The sequence below is a fragment of the Capra hircus genome, chromosome 8, assembly GCF_001704415.2.
Source record: "Capra hircus breed San Clemente chromosome 8, ASM170441v1, whole genome shotgun sequence".
NCBI classification, from domain to species: domain Eukaryota; kingdom Metazoa; phylum Chordata; class Mammalia; order Artiodactyla; family Bovidae; genus Capra; species Capra hircus.
This window is the reverse complement of record NC_030815.1, coordinates 48682780-48710188: the sequence shown is the minus strand read 5'-3', so window position 1 is coordinate 48710188 and position 27409 is coordinate 48682780. Positions and strand designations below refer to the sequence as shown.

At 36.5% G+C, this 27409-nt stretch overlaps 1 protein-coding gene across 1 annotated transcript in view; it reads right to left on the bottom strand.

The window, feature by feature from the left end:
* The window catches only part of TMC1 (transmembrane channel like 1), a 134660-nt gene that overhangs the window by 80608 nt on the left and 26643 nt on the right, over positions 1-27409 (bottom strand). Inside the window, exons 3-5 of the mRNA XM_018052767.1 lie at positions 23811-23858; positions 20240-20402; positions 13635-13763 (exon numbers count right to left, since the gene is read on the bottom strand). Of these exons, the coding sequence (XP_017908256.1) occupies positions 13635-13763; positions 20240-20402; positions 23811-23858 (340 nt within the window). The remainder of the gene's footprint in view (positions 1-13634; positions 13764-20239; positions 20403-23810; positions 23859-27409) is intronic.

Sequence of the window (27409 nt, the reverse complement as noted above, 5' to 3'; positions counted from 1 at the left end):
GCAAAAAAAAAAAAAAAAGTTTTTTATATTTTTCTTGTAATGAATCTATTTTCCTACCCATTTGTATTGTTCTGGATAATTTAAAGGGATTTTTCTAGGCATTTTTCATGGCTAATATGAAATAGGCTTTTGTGGATAAATTCTGAATACCCACTAGCCTCAACCAACCAAATATGTGACTGAAAAATGTGTGTCATCTCCTTGAACTGCATTCAACAAAAGCTGCCTGCCAGGTCTGTAATCCAGTCTGCACGTCTCAGAGCTCAAACCCCTGGTACAATATGCACAGCTCTCTGAGCTGTAACCCTAGACCCAGGGATAAATAATTGAGCAAGGTCTATTTAATGACAATAATACCTGGCTTCATTATTCATTTATCAACCCTTTTTGTTGGTAATTAGAATAATAAGGTTTAATGGGCATTCAAGAATGCTTTCACAGTTAGTTGAAGGAGCACACTTTGGCCTAACTTACAAAATAGATAATTTACCCTTAACATGTGATACAACCCTGATTCCACAAGGGAGTTAGGACATGCTATGCTGCCTTTGACACATTCTCATCCCAGGAAACATGCTCCTCATTTGGGTTAGGTTAAGTTGACTTTTCTTTCCTCTTGTTTTCAGTTTGATGGTATCATTGAGCAACCCATTTATTGCTCAAGTAAATGAAAGACATTTCAAAACTGGTCTTTAAGCCAACTGTCATCAAAACTTGTGCTCATGAACACTACTTCCCAATAAAGCAATCAGAAGAACAAAAAGTCTTTTTCTAATAAGCACCACCATTAAAAAACAAAAAAAAAACAAAAAACTGACCAATTTAAATTGACTAAAACTTAGAGCTCTAACTTTTCCTAAAATATTACTGAGTAACTGAAAGAAAATTGAGGAGATAAGAAGATAGTCTAATGTACAGAAACATACAGTCTAATATAACTCCATAATTAGACTGACAGAATTATTTTAAATCATCTTAATACTGGAACTGATGATCAAAACATGTGCTTTTAGAACAAGGATATTGGTGACAGTAGTCATAATGGGTAAGATATTCAGCCACTTCATCTTTAAAATACAGATAGTAATAGCTATCCCAAGGGTTGTTTATGCTTTATAGGAAAGCATGTCTGTGATGTGTTTTGTAATAATGTATGTAATGTGTCCTTGGCAAACAGGAAGATCGCCATAAACAGTAACTATCATTAACAGCAATAGAACTAATAGGGCTGACCAATTTTGTGCTGACTCTCCAAATAAGTAAAAAAAAGTTGAGGACTAGATACTTCCAGGCAGTTGCAGAAAGCCAGTCCATTTCCCCTTAGTCTGTGACCCTGGTGAGACGTGAGTATAGTGGGAATTCATCTTATTACCGAAAGAGCGGGAGAGAATTCAGCCTTACATCTGAGACCTGATGAGGGTGCCCAGGTGTCCGGTTTGAGAAGCCCCAGATACAAAGCTCCTGGGAGGAGCGCAGTGCTAGGTGCCAGCCCAAGTCCTGCTCCTGCCATTCTGTGCTATTGCAGAGAGTACAGGATGCTTGGACAGCTGGGGAGTCTGTGATAAGAGACAAAAAGAGCTTCCCTGTGGCTCAGGCAGTGAAGAATCTGCCTGCAATGCAGGAGACCTTGATCTGATCCCTGGGTCAGGAAGATTCCCTGGAGAAGGGAATGGCTACTGACTCCAGTATTCTCACCCGGAAAATTATATGGGCTACTGTCCATGGGGTCACAAAGAGTTGGATATGATTAAGCAACTAACACACACAGTCTGTTGACTAGGACCACATTTCTATTCAATTCTGTGATCTGTATCTTATAACTGAGACACAGATTTGAATCCTGGCTCTGTCACATATTGACATTAGCCGTGTGCTTTTGGGGAGCTGTTGTTGATCCCAAGCTTTCTCACCTATAAAATATGACCAGGAAAAGTCACAGCAATGACAGTTAATATACTGAATGTTTACCATAAGCCAGGCAGTTTACATCCATCATCTCATTTAATCCTCACCAAATCCTGCAAGTTGGGAACTATTTTTATCCCCATTACAGAGATGAGGAAACTGAGGATTAGGTCAGTAAAAGAGGTGTCCAGATTTACCCAGAGAGTAAGTGGCACAGCACAGCTAGGAATTGAGCTCAATATCTCCAGTTTCCTCAGAATAACATTATTGCTTACCTCATGGGATTGGTATAAGGACATATAAAAGTTGAGACAGCATAAACAAAACAGTTTCTTGGTATACCACGGGTATACGGTACTTTTGATTTGTATTTTAAAATATTTATTATTTTTCTGGGGAAATGTATTTGATGCACTGAGTAAAATGCCAGAATAAAGAACGATTCTGACATGACTCAGTAACTGAGCATGCATGTACACTATCTTTACAACTCTGTAAAAATTGTGTGTGCCAATGGCCAAAGACTGGGCAATTGTGCAAATAATTAGTTCCTCTATCTTCTAAATGTATAATGTTATCATACAGTTTTGTTTATAGTGATAAAATAAGATTTACGATAATAAAATACAGGGTTTTGTTTGTTTGTTTCAAGGCACTGTGCCATATGAAAGAAAAAAGAGAACGTGGTTCTGTGCTTTTCTGTAAGGCATTTCTAATTTCATAAGAAAGCTAAGGCATAGATAAACATTCAGGGAATCATCTAATTGCTACCAAATGAACAGTAAAATTAAGGGCTGGAAAAATTCAGATGAAAGAGCAGGCTGGTTAGAAGGAAATTTGAACGAAAGGAGGATTCAGATACATAGCCAAGGTTGCTGGAAGGACATTACAGTGCAGGGAACTGGTGTGAACAATGGTGAAGAGATGGAAATATATCTGGGGCCTTCAGATGGCTGATGAAGAAAACAGTCCAAGTGCTTAAAGGAGGAGTAGGCACGCCCAATGCCAGGTTAAGCAGTGCAGAATTCATTCTGATGTTAATAAGGACCATGAGCATTTTTTTTATCAGGAGACTGATTAGTGCAGTACAGTGTGCTATCTGAAAAATGTTGCAACAATGATTTGCAAGATGAATTAGAGGAAAACCAAGAGAGGCTGGATGTATTAATAACTTGTTTCCTAACGCCTTTATACAACCTGCTTCCTCTTTCTGGAATGCCCTTCCCCTCTTCGCCACATGATTTCCTCCTTTTCATTTTCAGTTCAACAGCCAGGTCCATACTACAGCTCCTCCATAACCTCTTTCCTGGTTTTCCTTTCTAATACTTACCTCCAGCCGCATGTCAGGGTGATTTAACCTCTGCCCTTTATGTAGTAATTAATCACATATTACAGTTAACCCACAGTCCATTTTCACCTCTGCACTGGGACTTCCTGAAAGCAAGGTCCATTGTCTCAATTTCTAATTTCCCATTATTTAATATAGCGCCTGGCATAGAAGTAAGTTTCAACAAATGCTATTTGAATGAATGAACACCTCCAAGACTAGATAATAGTCTGCTGTGGGATACCTGTGGGATCTTTTAAAAATTCCAAAGGCCAAGTGTCCCCATCTCCAGTCCACTTAAGTCACAATCTCTAAGGATGGGACATAGGCATCAATACTTTTCAAGGTCCCTAAATGAGTCCAATGTAAACAAGTTGAAGATCAAATTCAGAACTAAACTAAATTTTATTTGTTGAGACTAGTAAATTTAAGAGATTTTTATGTGGCCAAAAATTTGCTGGAGGTTTGGGCTAAAAAGTTACTATATCAAATATGATTATTTTGGTGACCCCTGGCATTGACAGTACTCTACATATTTTGAAACATGATAAATTTATTTTGGTGAATAACTTCATCTTGAACAATAACTAGTTCACTCTATCTTGTATCCCTAAAGGACAATTGACTAAAAATTTCTGAAACAATCTGGCAAGAAACAAAGAACACCAAAAACGTTGGCTGGATTTTCATATAACCTCTTAGCCTATATGCGTGGCTTATTTTGGTCTGCCTCCTTTTAATAGCATAACTTCACAGATTTCACAGATTTTATATATATATATTAGAGAGAGAGATCATTAAGACCTCTAAACATTTCATCAGCAATAAACATTAAAATGATCTGTTTTCACCAGCTCTGATGACATTCATGAAGATATGTCAAAGCCAGCTGCTGGTATTGATAAAAAAAACTAAAGCAAAGCTCAGGTAGGTCAAATCTGTATTAAGTTCAAAGTTACTACCCATAGAAATTCTTCAGAACTAAAATTTCTTTGCTCCCCCTCCCTGGAAGTATAAAACAATGTTAACTTTCATGGCTGGCTTAAACGTCAATTAAAAACTCAAACATAATTTGTTGTACCCTAGAAGTCAGTCAGGCATCTCAGAGTAATTTTAGATGAATCAAGGGAGAAACAACATAGCTGGGCTTTAGTAGTTTAATAAAGAAAGAAAGAACATTAGATCCTCTTTCTACTTGCTGATTAAATGTTTTCCTAATTCTGTTCTACCTGATTAATTTAAAAATCAATTTATGTTTAACAGTATTCCTTTTTCATTATAATAGTAGAGAGAGGAGAAAGAAGACAATATAGATTTTCCCAGGAGCTGAAAGTTTGTGCTGAGTTTTAGATATTGGTCACAACATAAACTAGTTTTCTGCTCTATGAGGACACCAAAAAATTCTAAGATTTGTAAATTGTCAGCAGAGATGATATGCAAATAAGTTGCTAAAAAGAATTCTTTCTCCATCTAAAACAATCTATAACAGTAACTTTATAAATATCTCTCCAGATCTTATTAAGCTCTACATCAAGGACTTTTTGTTCTATTTTTGTGTTTGTCTTGTTTTAATGAATCAATGAGCATGCAATTAGCAGCACTAAAATCTGAAAGTAGGGGTGGCATTACATGGGCTGCAGAGTTCTGGGCCATATCCCTAAGACATCTAGGTATATCCCAGTATATTGCTATTGCTTTGACTTTGGGGCAGAAATGAGATTTAAGGAGACCAAGTCCTTAAAGACACAAATGAATCTTAAAATCAAGAGGTTAAGAGTAATAAGAAAAGTGAAATCTAAAGTCTTATCTTGACTATTCTTAACCCCAAAGATTTTCAAAATGGCAGTGTATCCTCTCCCTACCTTCATTGTGGGAAAATCATACTCACAATTAGGTAGGAATAGCACTGAAAATGTAGATTGCTACACAGAGATGTAAGAAGGACCTATCTGAAATTCTGATCAACAAGGAAATTTATTTCTGTAATTTTTCATTCTCCTTTTTACTTAGCCATTTTTTCTAAGTATTCATTGAGTGTGTTTTATGTTTTTAGCAGACTTAAGTGGTTTGAAAAACTAAAGAAATATGGAGATTCCTTCCTGAAGCTTAAACCCCATTAAGAAAAAATGAGATATAGGCCCATAAAACTATTATACAACAGTGCTAGACAGTCTTGAAGTGAAAAGGGAGAGGGCAGTGGAGGCTTGAGAGCTTGTTGAAGACATTGTAGATGAGATAAGAACTAAACAGGACATTAAAGGGCTGATAGACTTGAGTAGGCAGAGAAAGGCATTTCAGGCATAAATTTGCAGAAATTTCCTCAACAAAGGAGACATTTCCACCATGAATCTCAAGTACAATCTCATATTCTTAGATATACTAACATTCAGGGATTGGTAGACAGACTGTGCTAATTTCGCTTGGTTGGTTTATATGCATTCTAATGAAGCATGTTTAATGAATTCTGAATACTGTGAAACAGATGGATTCACAGGGCACTGCCTCAGAATGAGAGGAACCATTCTGTTTTGAAAGTTTTGGTAAAATATTTCTGCACAACACCTGTGTGTTCATATTTAGTCCCTGGTCAACATTTCTAAGTATCGTGAAATATTTTTTTCAAAATTTTGTGTGATGATATTTAGGAATGCTAGAAAGCCTTAGTTTTCTGTTAGAACAGTATGTTCTGCCTTTTGATCCAAGAGTGGGCAAGAAACTTTAAATGATGGCAGTTCAGTGAACTCTACAGATAATGAAGATTACCTGGTAAATTGCTTGCTACAAGATACCCTTAGATCTAGGTCTCTCCTGAGCGTTTGTCAACACAACTTACACAAGGTCATCCACAGAGCATAGTATATTCCGATGTGAATTAATCTTTCTGCTGAGCTGATTTGGAGTCTTACTATTTCACAGTCTCCTTCCACACCCTTCCTTCTAAGCTTTCCTGACCCATATGACCAACCACTGGCCAAGAAACACTATAATAGTATGCATAAAATATAAAAATTAATTCATCCAAAGAATCATGTATCTCTTATGGATATTTGAGTGTGAATATGTATGTATATGGTCAGTAGCATATACATACACATGCGTGTACATATATTACAAAAGCATAATTAACAGGACCATTTGAAAGAAATAATTTATATTTAGTTTAAAATTTTCTAAAATCAGGACATCTTAGACATAACATGTTGAATATGAAAGACTATTCCCCTTTCTTCAGCTCATCTTTTTTTTTATGATATTCTAATATACTGCTCTCTAAATTTACTTTTAGTATATGCATTTTTACAAAATGTAACCATTTTTGTTCTATAGCAACAAGCTTATTTAAGTCCCCTGAAGTAATGTTCTACCAGCCATTTCTTGGTTATATAGATAAAAACATTTTCAAAAATGCCTTAGTTATTCTCTTTTATTATAAACCTGATAAAGTTAAGGGTTATCTTCATAATTAGTATCTTATCTGATATCTGTATCATACTTTTCCAAAACAAAAAGGACACATTTCTCAAATTAAGTTTATTTTGTGCTTGTCATGTGCACAGTTGCTTTCTTTTTACTGTTAATATATTATATCAAATATATTTAATAGCATTCCTAAGTACTTTTAAATCATAGTCAATGAATTTCTCTTTTTAATCAGTTTCCAAAGATCATGTATTTATTGATAGCCTAAGAACAAGTTGTGAAAATTAGCTATCACTGACGCTAAAATTCTAAGGAGTGCAAGTTAGGTAAACTGCTATTTATCAAAAATTTGGGGAGGCTATGTTATTTTGGTAAGCTGGAAAAACTAACTCAGTGTGTCTTACCATATACAGTACACTGACTGATAATACCGTGAGAAAGTAGTGTACAATGAATGCAATTAAGAAGAAGATGAAAATAACAATATGTCACCTATCTAAAAGAAAACTTTGGAACTTCTTTGTTGCTAACATTTATTTTTATTATAATTATTATCTTATAGAGTGCCATTTTAAAAACCCCTGTTTCTTTGAACTCTAGGATTATTTGAATTCTGGATAAGCAGATGTTCATGGAAGGTAGCAAATAAGATTGCCAAGAATCTTGGTATGCATCCTTGAATATTAGCATTTTTAACCCATTTTTTCAGTGACTAATTCCCTTCCACAGCCATATGGGCCGAATTTCAGGCTGATTTAACTAGCCTGCACGCTCAGGATTTTGAGATAGAATAGTCATAAATTCCTTCACAGATCTCCAAAAAGATACAGGAGCGTGTATACAGGTCCATGTGCCACCTGAAAAGCTTGCCAAACCAAGATGAAGAACACATCTCCAGGAAACCATGGTAAAATGGTTCAATATGGATTAAAAAAATTCAATGAGTCATGAAACAAATAAAGAAAGAGAATTCTTGGTAGACAAAAGTATGTTTCTCTGAAATAATTCAGAACTACTTTAACAATTGAAAAAGTTTCCAGAACATACAAGTCCCAAGCAAAAAAAGTCACTTTCTCATTTGGTTCCTTTCAATATCCTTCAAGGGAGAATTCCAAAATATTATTAGAAAAGCATTATTAAAACAACCACAGTAATTTTCTAAGGACTCACAATAAAACAGCAAATGTTAACAGTCTAAATCCCAAGACAGAAAGACTTGTTGGGGACACTGTTCTTATTTAAGATGGAAAGATTCCTTCTAAGACCATGAAAATGATGAGACAGACAATTGTGGCAGGTGAGCTCTAAGGTAAATGATTTCTGAAATCAATCATGAACTGAATACTCTTGAATAAAAACTCTTCCTCTTTAAGATGAATTTTGAAAAGAACAGAATAGGAGGAAAGAAGAAAGAAAGACTGAAAATCTCTAGACATGTTTAAAAAAGAAATTGAGCATGGTGATAAGATAAAATAACTAGGATAAGAGGTTACTAATGCACTGTGGCCAAAAAACAAGCAAACAAAAAAACTGCTGTCACTTTAGTGAGCAAAGAATGCTGCCTGCGATCAAGCCATCAGTCACTGCAGCCACCTCCTAACTTGCGATCAAGCCATCAGTCACTGCAGCCATCTCCTAACTTTGCACCTGAGGGAACTTCAGGTGGAGAAAAACTGAATACTGACCCTAGATAGTTAAGATGCATATCTAAGGAATAATTTCAGTGAGCCTGGACTCTTGCATCTTCCCATACATAAAAACGCACTAAAATCATTAAAGTGAGATGTCTGTTTTTCTGTGATTAGCAGTGATCTTCTCATGTTTGACCACATTTTTTGTTTGTTTTCAACAAAAACTCCTATATATGCTGGCTGCTTCATAAACTCTTTGGAATAGTTCCTCAGACCTATCTGAGAGGCTGTCTCCCAGGCTATAGTACTTGGTAAAGTCCCCAAATAAAGCATAACTTGCAACTTTGGGGTTGTACGGGGGACTTTTTGTTTTCTATTATCAATTGACAGCACTTTGAACTTTAGAGTCCAGAAATTATAGAATTATGTTTTTGTTTTTTTTTCTCACAGGTAGTCTTAATTTACGCATTTCATTGTTGATTAGAATTTAAATAAAGGAAATATGTTATATCATAATAAATAGGTTCTGTTCTTTAGCTTCTGCTCTTAACTGCTCCAGATTAAGATCTCTCTAATATAAGCTTAATCATAGGGCATCACTAGATTCCACCCCCCCCTCACCCCCCGCCATTGAGGTGCTGCAGCTGACTCAGCCACTGACTGTTAAATTTTCAAGACTTTTGTGAGCTGGTTCTTAAACTGTTAGTAGCTTGAAATTAATCATAATGGGAATATTTACACCATGGAAATTGGCAAACACTATGAATCAAAGTTTCAGCACATTCCTGCTTTTTACTCACACACTTATCTAGGCCTTTAACAGGTCTCAGTCATGTTAATGATTCTCTTGGTTTGGGAATGAGTGTCCAACAACAAAAGAAATCACCATGAACAGTGATACTCAGGAAACAGTAATTGAACGCTTATGATGTACAGAGCAAAAGGCTAGACCCTGAAGAAATAAAGAGCTGTCAGACCCCTGTCATATTCTTAGGAGTTCAAAATCTATTCCAAAGGAAAAAAGATTTATATACAATTTTAAAATGCGATATAATGCGGCACAACAACAAAGCCAAATGAATAATAGAGAGACTATCTGAGTTCTCTTTCTATAGGATTTGGCAGAGAAAAGACCACGGGGAGACAATAATTCATGAAGGGGATAGAACTCAGTTGGAAGAACTATAGGCTGCAGACAAATGGAGAGGAGACTGAAGCAAAGTGAGAAAGTCCACCAGAGTGTCTAGGGAAGACTGTTTATTTTGCTGGAAAACATGGTTCTAATGAGAAGTAGTATGACAGTAAGAAAATTATGAGGTTTTGCAGATGAAGAAAATTGGATTTGAATGTTCACCTTAATATTTATTAGCTGTGTGAGGCTACCTTACCTCTGTAAAGTCTTCTCATCTGTATAATAGGAATAACTTTGCATTTTAAGTTTCTTTTGAAATACCACTTTGAACATGTCACCTCTATGTTCAAAGCTTTCAATGTCCCCGTAATTATAATAACAAAATTTTAAAGTTTTTGATTAAAAAAGTCAGTGTGCTCCACAACCTGAATTCAAAATCTGAATTCCAGCTCTTTGATTTAGAAATCATTAGTTATTGACAATGATGACCATGAGGGTTTGGAGATGGACAAGACCATGTCCAAAAATTTTTGAGAGTCCCAAGATGAATTATGGCTTATGAGAACTATACCTGGGTCTCCCACAATATATATCCTCAGAACCATAAGCCTCCATTCCTTAGGCTTTACACTAAAACACATCTTAAAACCCTGACCCTCTGTAAAAATCTGTTTTAGAAGTTTCACAAGTTTTTTCAGAGTCCAGAGCCAGATGGGAAGACTTGGAACCCAGATACAGATCCAAACCCATGAGGAAAATATCTGTTCCAGTTATATTGAGCCTAGTGTCTTGGATTCCATCGACTTAGCCAGAAGTGATGACTGGAGGCTACTTCTGGGAATAACATAATCCACTGACATACTCTGTCAGAGTTTGAAGTCTCTGAAAGGAATAAATGGTAGCAGGAAAGATGCCGGCTCCCATGTTTTAATAACACTGGGGTAGGGAAAACTTTATTGTTGTTGTTTAGTCACTAAGTCATGTCCAGCTGTTTGTGACTCAGTGAGATTTCCCAGGCAAGAATACTGGAGTGGGTTGTCATTTCCTTCTCCAAAGGATCTTCCCAACCCAGGGAACGCATCCATGTCTCCTGCACCTCAAACGGATTTTTTACCTCTGAGCCATCAGGGAAGCCCCAGGGACAACTTGACCTGCATGTAAATACTATGAAGTATTGATTCCAGTATGTAACTGGGACCCTTGAGGGAGAACCTCAATACAGCATTCAGAAACCTGCAAAGGGAAATAGGTTAGGCACTGTAGTACCAACAATTTTATCACAGAGGCTGAACCCAAAAGAATCAGGCTGATCGTGGCCAATGGTACCAGCTGTGCAGAATACTGCAAAGCCACAAAGCAGGAGCCATTTCTAGCTCTGGAGAATCATCACAAAACAATGGGCATTGCTGACAGGTTAGAAGCCACAGTTGTTTCTTCTCTGGGCCTAAATCTGTGCTTCCATTCTGCAAGCTGGCTTTCACCCCAACTTTCTGAATCACTGTCTCAGTAGCACGCCTAACTTGCTCCCCAGATGCACGGTGTAGGAGGCAACAAATGAATGCTTATAAGGTCCAGCCAAGGAGCATGAATAAGTGATGTGGATTGTTTGGGAACTGTGCACACTGAAGAGTGAATGCCCTATTAGCAGGGGACAGAAATTGCTTAGTCCTAGTTGTTATTTTCATGTAGGAATGTGGACCACACTTTCTTCTTGTCCAAGAGAAGATGAATATCTGAATTTTAAAATGTGAAATCTTCTACTTTTTAAATTTAAGATCAAAGAAAAAAATTATTTTTATTAAATGATTAAAATGTTAAATTTTATGGTACTTATATTTAATCATAATTTTAAAAATAATAATGAAAAAGAAACAAAAAGCATGTGGGCCAAATAAAAACCATTTATAATCTAGATTCAGCTGCAGACTCCCCATTTTTGACCTCTGCTCTAGTAATAGGACCTGTGTTGCCCTTCATTCCATCCCAATCTTTATCTCTCCCTGTGTCTGAAAATGGCTAAATCCCAAGACTCCAGCCTAAGACCCCAGGATCTGGAATCTGCTACAAGATGATCTTGTGGGTACGTTTTGAAAAATCTAGAAGTGGCTGACCATAGATTCTGCTGAACTGTAAAGATACCCTCTTTTCTTTCTTGGAGCATCAAAATCAGTTGTCCATCCTGCCAGATTGTCCAGACTGCTATACCGATGTGCCAGCATCCCCCAAGGCTCCTGGGGTTGCCTATGGCTAAGTCTGCTCCCACCCAGTCGTGATAAGCCCTATACCCTCCCCATCTCTCCTGTTATACTGCAGGGAATCAGACAACACTGAGTCTGTCCTGAGATAAAATGATAATTACAAGTTGTATTTCCCAGCTTTGTGCAATATTCTGGCACCCTGATTAGTGTTTCATATGAAATAACGCACTTTATGAGTCCAGTAACCTTGTAAAATAGTAAAATTTCATATGAAATCTGAGGACTACACAGTTCATTCAAATTTACATAGCTTTTAAATGGAAGATCTGAGATTCAAACTCAAGCCTGACGCCCATCCCTTCTCCACTGCCCTGTATGGAAAATGCAGACAAGGAAGAGCAAGGGCTATTTCTACACCTCCATGCAGATGGAAAGGGAGGATATATTTCCTGGCATTTTTACTCAATTTCACATCATGCTTTGAAAGTTCAAAATATTATTACTATATAATTTTACAACTTTCCACAAACAGTTACCTGTGGTTTCGGGTTTGGGGATTTCATGGCCAGCAATATTTTAAGACATATTTTGGGAACCAACATAAGGTTGCCAAACTTCTATTTTGCTAAGTAAGGATATTTTTTAAGCCTATTATTTAGCATCACTATCTCTTCATTGAATGGAAACTATTTTAACAGACACACATATACGCACACACGGACATGCACACGCATATACATTAATAGCTTCATTGAACCAGGAATGCTACTTGTCTTTGACCTCATTTATGACTGGTGTACATGCACAAACATAGGGAGTTCCCAGCCTACAGCTGTGTGGTGTTCCAGAAGTTTTCTGGGAAGACCGCTCTTTGGAACTTAGAAAACTTTATTCCACAAAACAATACTGTTAGAAATGATACCTAGGTTCCCACATCATAGGATAAAGCTTGAATATCTTGTTTTATTTTGGATACAGGGTGACTGAGGTCCTAGAAGTTTAAGCTATTTCCTTAAAATAATGCACAACCTCTTGCAGAGCCAAGATTAGTAGTGAATTACCCTGATAGCTGCTGCAGTTCTTTTTTCGTCACCAGAGACAGAAACATTTTCCCCTAATTTTAACACTATTATATATACACTAAGCATTTAATGTTATTAGTTAAATAGGCTTGTGGAGGGATAGCTTTGGAAATTTATCACCGTTTATAAAAATGATTCTGTGGGGAAAATGCAATCAGTATCACATCTGTGAGATGCAAACATGGTTGTTATCACAGACACGTCCTTTTTATTCATGCCCCGCTTCCCCAACCACTATGGCAAGGAAATAAAGTGTGATCCTCGGAGGCAAATCTGCTTGCAGTCCCAGGAAAGGGATAATCATTTGACTTTTTTTATCAGGAGTTTATAAATCTATGTGTCTCTGAGTGCATCAACACTCAACATAAGAGTGAAACTAGGTTGCTGACATGTTACCAGGGAATAGCTATTAGCATAACCCTTAATTGGAATCCCATTTACTGTTCAGTTGGCTTAGTATCCTCCCTGTGCTTTAATAAGAGCTGTCATATGAATGTATCATTTGAGGCTGGAACCCTGCAGAGAAACTAGAGTGTGCAATCCAACAAACTTGTAAAATTCAAATATAGTATCGTTTTCAGAGAGATAGTAATGAATGTATTAAACTAAGGAAATTCTCAGTTCAAGGAGCAAATGATTAAAGGTGATCAGAGATTGTAAGATTCCAAAAAATGAATTTAATTATGGCTGTTTTCTTTTATAATCATTATCCCAGCCTCTCTAGTGATATATATATATATATATATGTCTGAGTGTGTATATGTACATATATGATATGTTAACATATGATACATTAAATGGCCATGAACATTATATATAATGAGTGCTTTATCTAAATGATGGACTACATATAGTATTATCTATAATGTGTAGGAAATAGAGAATTTTGGAAATCAATAGCAAGGAAAGTGTTTCTAATTATGAAAAGTGGCATCATACTTGAGAACTTCAATTTTCTTCTCCATTTTCCAAGGCTTGCATTTGACAGTAGCGATCGTTTGTCTTTTCTCATCTAACTCTGCCTTCAATCTTTCCAATTCCTCTGCATCTATTTCTTCTTCTTCTTCCCTTAAGAAAAAAAAAGAAGAAAAAAAAAAAAACCTTCTTTAGTAAAGTTAAGATTTGCTTGACTTCCAAACTTAAAGTATGCTATCAGATACTCAGCTGATTAATGCATAACAACTTGGTTGTATACAGTGAATGCTGAAATCCATAAGCTTTAGAGCTTATAGCTGAACGCTGATGCAGGATCTCTGGAATTATTGTAACTTTAAAAATAGTATTTATTTTCTGAAGTCCTGGAACCATTTTATGTCCATAGTCCCAAATTCTCAGAAAATCCATGGAAATAAAAAGCTATTAACGTATTTTCTTCTCTTCTTTGTTCCCCTGTATACCTTCCGCCTTCAATTCTACATTTCATTAAAAAACTTTATTTTTCAACAAGGATGGTAAATTAGAAGTGAACATGTCTTTGAAGTGCCCTTAAAAAATTTGTTAGCCCTGTCTCAAGAGAAAGAGAAAAACTGAAATAGGAAAAAATAAAAAGAATCTATTCCTCTAAGGTAACTTAATCTGTTAATTAAGCTCAAAACTTCAATTGATAAAACTGAACTCAAAGTGTACTTGATAGAAGCCAATCCTTTGAAGAGGCCTTCAAAGGAATTTAGTTTCTCGCTGAGCAAATGAGATGGATCTTTTCTCTTCTGTATTCCCAGAATTGCAAAAAATATCAAAGGGTCCAAAACTCAAAGAAAACAAAATCTAAACTTGAGCAACAAGGTTTATAAATTGAAGAATGTAATGCCCTATTGTAGAGAAGAATGTTTTGAGTAAGAGATTGTTTCAGTTACGAGTTATTGTTGCAAAGAGATCAAACCAGTCAATCGTAAAGGAAATCAACCCAGACTATCCACTGGAAGGACTAATGCTGAAGCTGAGGCTGCAATACTTTGGCCACCTGACATGAAGAGCCAAACTCATTGGAAAACACCCTGATGCTGGGAAAGACTGAAGGGAAAAGGAGAAGAGGGTGACAGGGGATGAGATAGTTAGATAGCATCACTGATACAAGGGACATGAATTTAAGCAAACTCTGGGAGTTGGCGGTGGACAGGGAAGCCTGGCGTGCCACAGTCCATGGGGTCTCAAAGAGTCAGAAATAACTTAGTGACTGAACAACAACAACATGGTCACTTAACTTCAAATTTACCCTTTTAGGCTTAATATTGTGATGCTGTGGCTGTGACTCTGTAGGACACATTCCTAGTTTGTCAGTTGGCTCAATATTCTGCTGTCAGAATCAGCTGCCAATAGAGTATACTAAGGAGAGACTTGGTTTCTCCTTTGGCTTCCCGCTTGCCTCTTGTGGGATGCTTGCTGCTGCTGCTGCTGCCAAGTCGCTTCAGTCCTGTCCGACTGTGCGACCCCATAGGCGGCAACCCACCAGACTTCCCCATCCCTAGGATTCTCCAGGCAAGAACACTGGAGTGGGTTGCCATTTCCTTCTCCAATACATGAAAGTGAAAAGTGAAAGTGAAGTCGCTCAGTCCTGTCCGACTCTTAGCAACCCCATGGACCATAGCCTACCAGGCTCCTCCATCCATAGGGTTTTCCAGGCAAGAGTACTGGAGTGGGGTACCCTTGCTTACTCTTCAGCAATTCTTTTTCACCCCAAGAGCTGCAGGACCTTCCCATAGCTGCAGGTGAGACTAGTTTGCCACTTTTTCCAACATTAGCAGAACCAGCTTCATCACTCGCGCTGTAGACACCAGCACCGCTTGAGCATCATCCCCTCTGCAGTAGTTTCAGCTCCCCGGATCTCTCCTCTATGCTTTTAGGTTTTAATTTCAACCTCTTTCCATTGTTCCTCCAGCCCATGGTGTGCTATTTGCTTCCTATAGTTGCTATTACCATGATACTTAGTGTTTTCTTTTCACCTTTCCAGTAACCTATTTATTATTAGCCTAGTGATTATTTATACCTACTAAAACAGTTCATGCTGGGAGAAATATCAACAACCTCAGATATGCAGATCACACCACCGTTATGGGAGAAAGTGAAGAGGAACTAAAAAGCTTCCTGATGAAAGTGAAAGAGGAGAGGGAAAAAGTTGGCTTAAAGCTCAACATTCAGAAAATGAAGATCATGGCATCTGGTCCCATCACTTCATGGCAAATAGATGGGGAAACAGTGTCAGACTTTATCTTTTTGGGCTCCAAAATCACTGCAGATGGTGATTGCAGCCATGAAATTAAAAGACGCTTTCTCCTTGGAAGGAAAGTTATAACCAACCTAGATAGCATATTAAAAAGCAGAGACATTACTTGGCCAACAAACGTCCATGTAGTCAAGGCTATGGTTTTTCCAGTGGTCATGTATGGATGTGAGAGTTGGACTGTGAAGAAGGCTGAGTGCCAAAGAATTGATGCTTTAGAACTGTGGTGTTGGAGAAGACTCTTGAGAGTCCCTTGGACTGCAAGGAGGTCCAACCAGTCCATCCTAAAGGAGATCAGTCCTGGGTGTTCATTGGAAGGACTGATGCTGAAGCTGAAAGTCCAATACTTTGGCCACCTCATGTGAAGAGTTGACTCATTGGAAAAGACCCTGATGCTGGGAGGAATTGGGGGCATGAGGAGAAGGGAACGACAGAGGATGAGATGGCTGGATGGCATCACCAACTCAATGGACATGAGTTTGAGTGAAATCCGGAAGTTGGTGATGGACAGGGAGGCCTGGCATGCTGTGATTCATGGGGTCGCAAAGAGTTGGACACAACTTAGCAACTAAACCACCACCAGAGTTTTTAATCAGGTCATGGTTACTGAACAGAAATTTAATTAACCCTGTAAAATAACATCTGTCATTGATAGTTTGGTTGTTTTTTTTTTTAACCAATTAAGATATTTTTCTTAGAATAGTAATCCTGGTTTACGTGAACTATGGAAGTACACTCATACTGAGATACAACTCTGAATGTCATTAAGTTGTTTCTATTTTAAACATTTGATGTTTATTATATAAAATCCTTCCCTGGTAGCTCAGATGGTAAAGAATCCTCTTGCAATGCAGGAAACCTGGGTTTGATCCCTGACTTGGGAAGATCCCCTAGAGGAGGGCATGGCAACCCACTCCAATATTCTTGCCTGGAGAATCCCCATGGACAGAGGAGCCCTGGAAGGCTACCATCCATATGGTTGCTGAGTCAGACACGATTGAGCGATTAAGCATACACACACATATAAAATCCTATGGTGCTGTACGAGGATAACAAAATACTTACACAGAATGAAAGAATGATCTATTTCATGTTTGGATTTACCATGTAATTAAAGCTTATTTCTCTATGTTCCTAATACTAATTATGTAGTTTCCTGCTGTCTTAAACCCAGTACTTTATATGTTTAACATATTCAGATTCTACGACTCCTTCAAAAATCATATGAAATGTCTTCAATACCCTTTTCTGATTGTCCTTATGAGATAGTTTTCTTTAAGACTCTAAATCACTTTTTACTTCTGTGGCACATTTATACAGTCTTATTTCATAATAATTGTGTCTAAGTGGCCTCTCCCTTTCTAAGTCACTTCAGTCGTGTCCGGCTCTGTGCGACCCCATAGACGGCAGCCCACCAGTCTCCCCTGTCCCTGGGATTCTCCAGGCAAGAACACTGGAGTGGGTTGCCATTTCCTTCTCCAATGCATGAAAGTGAAAAGTGAAAGTGAAGTCGCTCAGTCGAGTCTGACTCTTAGCGACCCCATGGACTGCAGCCTACCAGGCTCCTCCATCCATGGGATTTTCTAGGCAAGAGTACTGCAGTGGGATGCCATTGCTTTCTCCGGCCTCTCCCTTACTATGTTATTAATCTGTAGAGAATGGAGGCAATTTCACATTCATATCCATATCTTCCAAAGAAATTAGCAAATTATCTTTGACAGAAGTGGAGCTGAATAAATATTTATTAAATAAATGTTCATGTACAGAATTTTTCTGGATGACAGGATTACCAACATGTACACTAAAATAAAATATAACAATGTCTTCCAAGTTATAGAAAGATATTTATTCCTACACTAAATGATCTCAGACTGGTACATTTTTAATCTTTGTGTTGTTAATTGTCGATTGCTCTAGGAAGATCATGCTGTGCTACAATGTATAGTTGTTCTCAGCTAAATTACCTTCAAATATGCAGGTAATTAAGATATTACACTTTTTGCATAATTTAAATATAATAATGCATAATTAAACATTGCATTATAGGGAAACAGCTTTTCCAGGAACCACTCAAAGAAAGTGCTAATCATATTAAAAGAGCGTAGCACAGGCATGCTTTGCTTCTAAAATGTAGGGCTAATTTGTGTAAGAATGGCTTTCTATCTTAGTTTTGATTTATTTAAACAACAGTTGTTAGGAAAAAGGAGGCATAATGTGCTGAATTTCTCACTGCTATAAACGTATTACTTATTCACTTAAAACTGGGTCAAGAAAAGCATAAAATATTATTAGAAATACTTCAAAATGCCAAACAAGGCAGTTTTTGTTAACCATCTCCAAAGACAGTTAACATTACAACCTTGGGTTTAGTTGTTTTCAAATGTTTTTTCAGTGCAAGAAAAATTCCCTAAGGTATTTCACATGAACATTTAAATAAAAGAAGATCATGAATTAATTAACCTAAATAAATGTGCCATGATTTGCCTACTAATCTTTCTCAAAACATATTTGCTAGTACGTTTTCTTAAAAACAGAAGGGCTTATCTTCAAAGAGAACAATAGAATATGGACCCTGAAATAGTGATCAGAACTGTCAATCATCATAAGTAATTTATATTATTTAAAATAGTTGTAAAAATTATGGCAGTAATAATATAATTTGCAAAACCTATGGAGATAAAATTCATTTTAGTCAAGACTGGTTCTGCAGAGGAGAGAGGAGGATGGGAGACGGGTGCTTCTGGTTTCTCAGAATCAGAATGAGAGTGGGACCAGCTAAGGACAGACCCTATCACAGGGACAAGATTGCCCCAGGTAACAGGGTCCAAGACCCAATTGATTCACATGGTCCTATTTCTAGAGGTTGAGCCTTGACAGGAGGGCCTTGAGTAGACCAAGAAAGCAAAGGAATTCCCATCTGAGTCATATTTTAAAAGCGACATCTCTGAAGCACAGGTGGAGAGGAAAAGGCAAATTCTGACACAATCTGTATCATTCATATATCTATTGGTGATGTTTCCTCAATGAAATACCGCTGTCAGAAAGCATCAGCTTTGCTAGTAGGAAATATTACTACCTAATAATCGAAATAACAATCACAATAAGACATGAAACTTAATAGGGTGTTTTGTTTTTGAAAAGAACAAAATAAAAAAATACTTGAAGATAGACATAAAAAAATATCAGTAAAACAGAAAGCAGGTGATGTCTTAGTATTCAAGGATAGAAGAAAGAAGAGGAGATTGGGGAGAAGGAGAAAAAGGAAGAGAAGGAAAAAAGAGAAAGAGAGAGATTTAAAACCTTAAGTCAACAAAAATACAATGAAGAAATGGGTGGGGTTACTCTTATTTTAAAAGGAACCATCGTCAACTAATGCTAAACTTCTCTATTGACAAAATATTCACAAATAATAGCTAGTTATTGAATACCACAAGGTGTCATCTTGGGAGGAAATCTTGGAAAGTTCCTCAGCATTTAAAGTTCTAGGACTGTTTTAGAGGAGAGATCCTATCACCTCATGGTGATTCCCATGCCCCACCTAGGGGTGGCAGAGGAGTTATTCTCTTGAATCCTTTCCAAGTGGCCTAGGTTTCCTATTAGTAAATGTGTTTCACATTTACAGTTTTTCCACCTGCCTGCCATTGGCAGTTTTCCAGGCAGCAAAGACCAGAAAATTATTTTCTTGAATTTTTTTCCCTAAACAGCATTAATATATTATTCTAGACAAAGGCAGCTATCAGAAAATCATTGGCCTGCTAGAAGTGAAAGACATAGAGTTATGTTAAAAAGGGAAGGACAATCCAATCCTCTGTAGGGACAGATAGTTAATACTTTAGACTTTGCGAGCTACATACAGCTCTGTCCCATATTCCTCTTTGCTTTTTTTTTTTTAATTGCAGTTTTATTAAAATTATAAGAACAATTCTTGCCTCTTAGGTTGAAATTAACCATAGTTTTTCAACTCCTGCTCTGTAAGATACGTGATTTGGGATCATGTTTATAAGTTTTTTATTTAACTTCATTAACGATGCATTTAACTAATAGAATAACTAAAATATTTAAATTAACTATAATATGTTAATGACTCATGACAATTTAGATCTCTCATAAGGAAATCTCTCATAAGTCCATTCTCAATATATATTCATTTAAAATTATATTTTAATATTAAAATACATTTAACTAAGTGGAATAAAATGGTGGCATCAGACTAAGCTTGTTTTTCTGAAAGTAGTTTTAATTACCAATTTTAAGGCTAGGGTGATCTTTCAGCATCAGGCACTTTTGAATGAAAAATAATGTCAATTATAGATCAAAACTAACTCACGCTCCTCTCTTTAATCTCCTCCTTCTCTCTTTCTCTCTGGCCTTCCTTGTTTCTTCATCTTCTGGTTCAGGCTCTGGATCATCTTCATTGATAACATCTCTGGTCCGTTTCCTCTTTGGCCTCATGCTCTCTCTTCGGGGTAGTTTGTGTTCCTCCTCTTCCTCTTCGCCTAAACACAACAGTTAATGCTTCAGTGAGTAGTTTCAGAAAAGTGCTTTCCCGATCCCAAATGTATTCTTACTTTTTAATTATCATTGTCACACCTCTGAAACCATAATCTAGCAATTTGTCATATCAAGATAAAATGTACCATGCCATATGTATTTCACAGTCTGCCATTTAAATACACTTATCTACACTTCTCATTTCTTGTTGTTTATCTACTCAAATATGTATCAATCCCCAAATTCTAATAATGCTTAGAATTCCAGCCTTCATTTACTTGTATAACTAGATGACTTGGGAGTTTAATATCATACCATGACCTCTCAGACCTAGTTTGTAGATTATCAATTCAATCCATAAGGGTTGAGTGTTTAATCACTATGTGCTAATATTACTTCTATCTTAGAACAAACAATAAGAATGCAAGGAAATGCTATAAATTAGAATAATTTTGAAGAAATTAATTTATGCCTTGACATAATTCAAATACCTTTCTAATTCAAATCATTCTCATTCTTTTTTTTTTTAACTTTTTTTAAAAACTTGAAGTGTAGTTGATTTACAATATTGTATTACTTGTTTGGGTGTACTGCAAGTGGTTCAGTTTTATATATATATATATAAAATAGATATATATTGTAGATTATTTCCTATTATAGATTTTTACAAGATATTAATATAGCTCCCTGTGTTACATAGTAAATCCTTGTTGCTTATCTATTTTATGTAAAATCATTTTCATTCTTAAATTCAAATACTTATTTTTCTTAAATCTCTTTCTCTTTCTTAGATGAAATTGATAATAAATAACTTTGCTTGATCATTCTATCTTTTTGATTAGAAATAGATAACTAGTAAATTTAATACACGATTGAGAGAAATAATATTATTTTATTTTATTCACCAACTGACTATTAATGCCTCATATGTCCATAACTTCTTTGGAAACTTTCCAGTAAAGAGTAGGAGGAAAATTCAGTTCCTTCCTTCACTGTTTATGACAGACAATCCTACTTCACCTTCACTTTTGCTTTTTAACTTCTGATATTTAGAGTTAATTATTATTTTAAAGAAACAAATATTACTCATAATTATCACTATCTTTTTAAATAGAAGCTACTATGGGGAAAAAATTGTACTTTAATGGAGAACTATGAAATGTCTGTACCAAACCCTTCTATGTTGTCTGATGCTGATTCTATGGGAGCTATCTTGTAACTTTGTAAATTGTAGATCACTAGATAGCAATGCAAAATAGTTTTTGTCCATAGACAAGCAAGTGAACTCTTAGTGTAGACAAACTTCCGCCGCCAAAAAAGAAAGGAAAGGAAAAAAGGCCACAAAACAGTTATGTCTTCACTTACACAAACAGTTCAATATTCCTGATCTATAAATGAATCTGTTCTTTGGACTTTCCTTTGAACTGGTAACTGCTATAAATGGCTCACCAGATTCCTCATTTATTAGTTAAATATGTTCATTTTTACATAGTGTGTGTCATTTTATTTTTTTTGTAAATTTTGTTATCTTTTCAACATTGCTTATTAAACTTTCATTGACATTCCAAATCTAAATAAGATCTAAACATTACCAATGTTACTAAAGTTTGACTAGCAGAGAGACACAGGAGAATAACTTTTCCAACTAGGTTTTGAAAACTGTACTCTTGTCATCATGACCAAAAATTTGTTAAATACTGTGGCAGATGTTGCATGATATTCAAACCCCACTCTGGCATTTTGAAAATCTACCCAGCCTTTATTGTTCATTTTAGTCGCTAATCATAGAAAGAACAAGGGCCTCATAGGAACTGAGAAACAATTTCACCCTCAAATAACTCAAAAATTCAAGAAGCCACGTGGTATTCTGCATTTTAGTATATTTTACATTAAAGCTAAGCTATTAAACTTGCAGAGTTTTACCAGGGATGAAAAGTATATCATTATATTTAGTATATCATTATATTTATCTTTTAGCACTTAGGACAAAAAGGCTATCTTTAGTGTTTTCACTAGTTTCCAAATTCTTAAAAAAAAAAAACAAACTGTTTTACAGTTGCCTGCTAAATGTGGATTTGCATAAACATTACCTTTTGGAATGGGCTCAATTTAGTTTTGAAGGGTAGCAGAATATACCACCTCAAAAAGACATTCAGAATATACCACCCCAAAATATGCCACTTCAGTGTATTGACTATTTTGAGATGTAGCACTTGAAAAACAGCAAATGCAGAAAGAGATTTTCTCTGAATTCCTCTTGTCTGCCTGAAAACAGAGCTTCCAAAAGGAACTCAACTGTCATAAATCCCCTCCCCAGGAATTTCATCCCCAAGGAACACTATAGAAGTGTTCTATAGAGGAGACTATAGGTCAACACCGCATGCAGACATATTTTATCATAAACTATCATACCTCCTATCTATTCTCTTAAAACTTATTCTCTCCCAAGAGACCTACATACCCCTCACTTTTCCCTATTAAGATGGCATTTAAGTCTCAATTTTAAGCCATCTCACACAATTACTCAGTTTTTTCCTGGGTATCATCCATGTATACATGAGGCATATGTGTTAATAAACTTCTGTTTTGGTTTGGTTTTCTTGTATTATAGGAGTATCAGTTAAGAAACTCAGAAGGGTAAAGGAAAAATTACTTTTCCTCCCCTATAATAGTCAAGTCAGAGCCTGTAGGATCTGTGTGAGACTCTGGGCTGTTTACATGCAGAACGTACCAAATTAATGAAAACAACTGTCACCATGAACATTCATTGGCTGTCATATTGGGCTCAGATTTTTAACTGATGGTGTTGATGTATTCTCTAATTGAACTCTCCCTGAAATGCTGCACTTTCAGTTTTGATCAACTCAAAACTTTAGCTCATAAAATGATCTTTCTCTGTTCTAGTCCATGAGTGTTTTGCATGCCTGGGAAGGGTTCACAATCTACTCTTGAGCTGAACCCATTCAAAACAAAAACAACAGGGCAATTTAGACAAAATATTCATGAATTCAAAAGAACAGGTTTATTCATTTTTTTTTTAAACAACCTGATCACTTTAGTCAAAAAGGCCAATCTGTTATATTGTAATAGATTCAGCCTAAGGGAAAACATTTTAGGACAACGAAAATAGCAAAGAAATAAATAAAGCAAATTTTTCTGGACCACCATCCACTTAATGATGAGCAATTTATAAATTGGGTGGAATGTGTGTTTGCCAATTGAATGGACTCTCAAGTGAAGAGTCAATCTGATGGACTTGATCACTCTTGTGAGACCACTGAAAGTCATCCACATGTGCTCCTGTGTTTGCATGGAGTTGCATATCCCCACAAGATAAGAGGACGAATCCCTTAAATTCACTGCTATTCCACAGGAAACATATCTCAGCTGGGTCCAACCCCACTTACTTGAACTTTCCTCAGTATCGTCTTCTTTCTCCTCCACTTGGATTTGCACTGTCAAGGAAAGAAAAAATATAGCAATTCTTTAAATGACCGCACAATTGTTAATAACAGGTTTTTACTGTTGTTACTTTCATTGTAAAGTTTTCTGTGCAGTTAATATATTTTTTCAATAAACTTGTCAAAATGAACATTGTTTATTAAAGATATACAGCTACAGCATCTTATAGAGAGTTGTGCAAGGACTTCTCTGCTTCATCACCTTCGACAATTTGTAAAACATGTCAATCATAAGCCTGTCAGTTCAATTCAAAACAACTTCAACCAAAATAAATTCTGTTCTGCAATAAGTTGACTTAGGGTTTGTTGGGTCATTTCACTGTATGATAAAGAAAGTTGTTAGCAAAGCTATATCCATATGCACAAACCATTTGGTTATTATAACCAAATTAACTTATTAAAATAGAGAATATTTCATTCTAACCAGCTACCCATTGTCAAAGAACCTTTCAAAAATGCTTAAAAGTGATATTTCCTATTTTAATTATTTCTATACATATTATATGCAGCCTAAATTTTTCCATATATGATTTACTTTGACAATGTGGAGATAGGTGATTTAAAAGTTCTTTCAAGACAAAGAATGTTTTTTTCTGTTTATTCCTCCCCTCATCCTTAGGGTCTTATTTTCAGATTAGCTCCATTTTTATAAAGGCATATACAAGTTTTATAAAATTTTAATGGTACAATAATATCAGAAAATATATTAACTGGCAGATTTTTCCCCTTGTCAACTACTGTCTGTTCATCACAGGTTGAGTCAACCAGAGACAAAGATCTGTGACATGCCATGGCAAAAATCAGAGCAGACTATTTCTTTAAACCACAGTTTAGTAACTCATTTAAAATATCAATTTACATATTTTATTTAAGGTAGATGAGCCTAAATCCAAAACAGCAAAGATAATAAACAATGCTGCTGTGAACAGAAGAAACAACCTCTGGTTTTGTTTCTGCTCAGCACTGTCAAAGGTTATTATTCAGAGCTTGACAGGCATATTGAAAAGGCAGCACATACAGAGTTTAAATTCTATTCACAAAGAAGATTATTGTAAAAGCACTTTTTGCCTTTAAACAGCATATGCATAAAAATTTTACTATATGCAAAAATGTTATCACTCAGTGTCAGCCGTGGAATAGAAAAATAAGTGTCCTTTTGTTCAGAGTGGACATATGCCTTTGTCACTGGCTGTAACTGGATCTGCAGGGGACAAAAGTCTTTATGTCACTACTGAGAGTTCACAAGAGTGACGACAGACACTTCTCAGAAGATATTTTATATTCAACAATAAGTCATGGTCTTTACTTGCAATTAATGCTACCACCAAATTTCTTCGGTCAAAGAAGAATTCACTTAGGAAGGCAACTTAATGATATAAGATTAGCCTTAGACCAAGGTCTGATCAGTGGCATAATATAGGAACCGCTGAGGACAAAGAGCAAAGGCTGACACACAGCCTCTTTTGCACCATGCATAGCCAAAGCAAAAATTCACACAAAATGCTAAACTGATTTTTAATAATCAACTCACTAGACATGATTAAAGTTAAATAATGAAATGGAGGAAAATACTAAATAAATAGAAATACAAGCAGATCTTTAGGAAGGATTACAATCCTATTAAACAAAAACAGCAAAATGAAATGTCCCAAGCCAAGGAGATGAGTGACAAATCAATTTCCTCTGATAACCAGAAGAGAGAAAATGCAGGGCTGGAGTCATGGATCATCTTCTAAGGTACAGGAAGGTTATAAATTGCCATTAAATAAAACTGCATAAGGGAAGATAACTGCTGTGGTTGCAAGTAGAGATGAAAAAAGAGCTATGGTTTCTGAGTGATGAAACAGACAGTATTGGAGAAATAGCCTCTTCATCCCTCTTGAGGTGATTTTCCAATAGCGATCCTCATCTGTGCATGATCATTTGCACATTCTCAGTAGGTGCATTCTTTGTTTAACAGTGTTTCTTTTGTCTGGCAGTTGAGTCAGGAGCTATGGAGCCATTGTTTTTATAGGTGAAGTGAAAGTGAAGTCGCTCAGTCGGGTCCGACTCTTTGGGACCCCATGGACTGTAGCCTATCAGGCTCCTCCGTCCACGGGATTTTCCAGGCAAGAGTGCTGAAGTGGATTGCTATTTCCTTCTCCAGGGGATTTTCCCGACCCAGGAATCGAACCCAGGTCTCCGCATTGCAGGCAGACGCTTTACCATCTGAGCCACCAGGGAAGTTTTTATAGGTATTGTGACCATAATTGGTTTATTCTTGATACAAACCCTCAGCAAAGGCAGCATCAGCATCAGGAACTAAATAGCAGCACCATGACCAGCAGACTGAAGACTCCATCAAGAGCTTCAGACCAAGCTTGATTTTAATGTAACACTATTTAGTCTGAAAAGCTACTGTCAATGCTGATCTGCCTCTCCTGAAACTCAAAGTAATGCTGAAGAACCAAGCTAAGAAGCCCCTCCCAAACAAAAGCCTGTGCAGAAGAATAACTCAGAACATTTAAATGCAAGTTACAGACTGTCTTTCCCTTCTCAAACAATTTTTGGCATGGCTAGTTGCCATCCCTGCTCTCAGCAATCCCTGGTAGCTTGCTCCCAATCCTATGACCTTCTCATGTTCTGGATGTTTCCCAAAGCCTATTGATTATGTACTTTAAAAATAACCTTTCTCCTGGGGAGTGATGGGAAGAGAGTGGGACAGTTAGGGGTGGGGGTGGGGGGTTCTGTCTAAATGTTGAAGGCAGCAAGCAAGACTACACCGAAGTATGCTTATTTAAGAGAAGAATATGAAATAGGAGCAGATGAACTCCTAGGCAACCCAGATCCACATTTCATGCAAATAGACCCAGTAATTAGAAACAGTAAAAGGAAACAACAGCAAAATGTCACATTTTAGAGGCACTGGAATCGTTCAGAAAAGTGAATGTTGTTCCAGGCTTTCTTTTTCAGTCTATAGCACTGAAAATATTTTATGGTTCTACAGGATCAGAGTGGCCAAGTAGCTGAAAGAGCTGAATGATATCACCTGTTCCTCTGACCCACATTTAGCTCATGAAGGGATTATTGTAGCACCAGGTCATTCCTTTGGAAACTGAAAATTCATTTATTCAATTAGCGTTTATTGTGCATTTACAAGGGTCTATAGAGCAAAGTGTTCTGGAGTAGGAGTTTGTAGACTATAGAAGAAAAGTGATAGTACTTAAAGAGTCTAGCTATTTGATGCAAAAGAATGACTTTATAACAACGTTTAGGTATGAATATCTTATCTAGTTTACTTGGGTTATTGCAGCAATGTACTAGTTATGTTTATTAGCAATGTGAGTGAGTGAAGTTGCTCTGTCGTGTCTGACTATTTGCAACCCCATGGACAGTGGTTTCCAGGCTCCTCCGTCCATGGGATTTTCCAGGCAAGAGTTCTGGAGTGAATTGCCATTTCCTTGAAAAGGAGTACATCAAGGCTGTATATTGTCACCCTGCTTATTTAACTTATATGCAGAGTACATCATGAGAAACGCTGGACTGGAAGAAACACAAGCTGGAAT